Consider the following 2406-nt stretch of genomic DNA (forward strand, 5'->3'; position numbering starts at 1 on the left):
ACTGCTGTTCTAAATTCTTGTATAAATATTGATTATATCTATTTTGAGCAAGCTGTGATTTTTTTCTTGATCTTTCTTTTGGGGAGAATTCCTCCCTCTTGTCATCTTGGCTAATTTCTGTCTTTTCATGTTTTGTAATTTATTTATTTTTTAAATTTACATCTAAGTTACATAGCATTTAGTGCAACAATGATTTCAGGAGTAGATTCCTTAATGCCCTTTACCCATTTAGTCCATCCTTCCTCCAACAACCCCTCCAGAAACCTTCTGTTTGTTTTCTATTTTTAAGAGTCTCTTATGTTTTGTCCCCCTCCCTGTTTTTATATTAGTTTTTATTCCTTTCCGTTATGTTCATCTGTTTTGTATCCTAAATTCTTCATATGAGTGATGTCATAGGATATTTGTCTTTCTCTGGCTGACTAATTTCACTTAGCATAATACTCTCTAGTTCCATCTATGTAGTTCCAAATGGTGATATTTCTTTCTTTTTGATTGCCAAGTAATACTCCATTTTTTTTTTGGCTTACACAAAGGCAATTTATTAACAGGAAACAATAATTTGAAGAATCCTGTTCACAGATGGCGACCACGGCGACCCCCCTTCCTGCGGGTGCTATTGGAGGGGATGGGAGTGACATCCTCAATCTGCTCAATCTTCATTCCTGAGCAGGCAAGGGCTCTCAGGGATGGCTGGGCGCCAGGTCCAGGGGTTTTGGTTCTATTTCTTCCTGTGGCCCAGAGTTCGATGTAGAGAGCAGTGATGCCCAACTCCTTGCACCTCTGGGCTACATCCTGGGCAGCCAACATGGCAGCATAGGGAGAGGACTCATCCCGGTCAGCCTTCACCTTCATCCCACCTGTCACTCGGCAGGATGGGTGTATGTATGTATGTATGTATGTATATATTTATACCACATCTTCTCTATCCATTCACCCATCTACGGACACTAGGGCTCTTTCAATATTTTGGCTATTGTTGATAGTGCTGCTATAAACACTGGGATGAATGTACCCCTTTGAGACAGCACACCTCTATCCCTTGGGTAAATACCTAGTAGGGCTGGGTTGTAGGGTAGTTCTATTTTTAATTTTTAGGGGAGCCTCCATACTGTTTTGCAGAGTGGCTGCACCAGTTTGCATTCCCACCAGCAGTGCAAAAGAGATCCTTTTTCTCCACATCCTCACCAACATCTGTTGTTGCCTGATTGTTAATGTTAGCCATTCTAACAGGTGTGAAGTAATATCTCATTTTGGTTTTGATTTGTATTTCCCTGATGATGAGTGGTGTTGAGCATCTTTTCATGTGTCAGTTGGCCATCTGGACGACTTCTTTGAAGAAGTGTCTATTCATGTCTTTTGCCCATTTCTTCACCAGATTATTTGTTTTCTTGGGTGTTGAGTTTGATAAGTTCTTTATAGATTTTAGATACTAACTCTTTATCTGATATGCCATTTGCAAATATCTTTTCGTTTCGCTGATTGTTTCCTTCTCTGTGCATAAGATTTTATTTTGATGAAGTCCCAATCTTTGCTTTTGTTTCCCTTGCCTCCAGAGATGTGTTGAGTAAGAAGTTTCTGCAGCCGATGTCAAAGAGGTTTTTCCCTGCTTTCTCCTCAAGGATTTGATGGCTTCCTGCCTTACAGTTAGGCCTTTCATCCATTTTGAGTTTATGTGTATGGTATAAGAAAGTGATCCATGTTTATTTTTCTGCATGTTGCTGTCCAGTTTCCCCAGCACTACTTGCTGAAGAGACGGTCTTTATTCCATTGGATGTTCTTTCTTGCTTTGTCAAAGATGAGTTGGCCATATGTTTGTGGATTCATTTCTGGATTCTCTATCCTGTTCCATTGATCTGAGTGTCAGTTGTTGTGCCATTGCCATACTGTTTTGATGATTAAAGCTTTGTAATTCTGCTTGAAGTTCAGGATTGTGATGCCTCCAGCTTTGGTTTTCTTTTTCTAAAGAAAACTGTTTTGGCTTTGGATTGCTTTGGCTATTCGCGGTCTTTCTGGTTCCATGCAAATTTTAGGACTGTTTGTTCGAGCTCTGTGAAGAATGCTGATGTTAGGGAGGGGCAAGATGGCGGAGAAGTAAGAGGCTCCTTACTTGCACTCGCGCCCATACCTCACACAGAAAAGATCTGAAGCCATCGGAAACCTTACGAAACCTGAGAGATTGGGAGAAAAAGGATGCAGAACCCACTGAGAAAGCCGTCTAACGTGAGTGCGAATGGGGGAAGATAAAATCGGGCCAGGATCAGAGACTCCAGGGTCAGGGCGATCCCCCTCTGCGGGGAGTGAGAGGGGAAAAAGAGAGAGTCTGAAACAGAAAAACCTCTGCTCGGGGGGGAAAAACCTCCGCTCGGGGCATAGAAAGACCTCCGCGCCAAATACCTGCACATCAGG

At 42.0% G+C, this 2406-nt stretch overlaps 1 protein-coding gene across 1 annotated transcript; it reads right to left on the reverse strand.

Annotated features, from left to right (window-relative positions):
• Positions 1-510: 510 nt before the first annotated feature.
• Positions 511-865, reverse strand: LOC120227416 (40S ribosomal protein S14-like). Its single transcript, XM_039225537.1, has one exon. The coding sequence runs from the start codon at positions 850-852 to the stop codon at positions 574-576; it is 279 nt and encodes a 92-aa protein (XP_039081468.1). The 5' UTR covers positions 853-865; the 3' UTR covers positions 511-573.
• Between the last annotated feature and the right edge of the window lie 1541 nt (positions 866-2406).

This window comes from Hyaena hyaena, unplaced genomic scaffold (assembly GCF_003009895.1).
Source record: "Hyaena hyaena isolate Hyena2069 unplaced genomic scaffold, ASM300989v1 scaffold_2293, whole genome shotgun sequence".
In the NCBI taxonomy this organism is placed as follows: domain Eukaryota; kingdom Metazoa; phylum Chordata; class Mammalia; order Carnivora; family Hyaenidae; genus Hyaena; species Hyaena hyaena.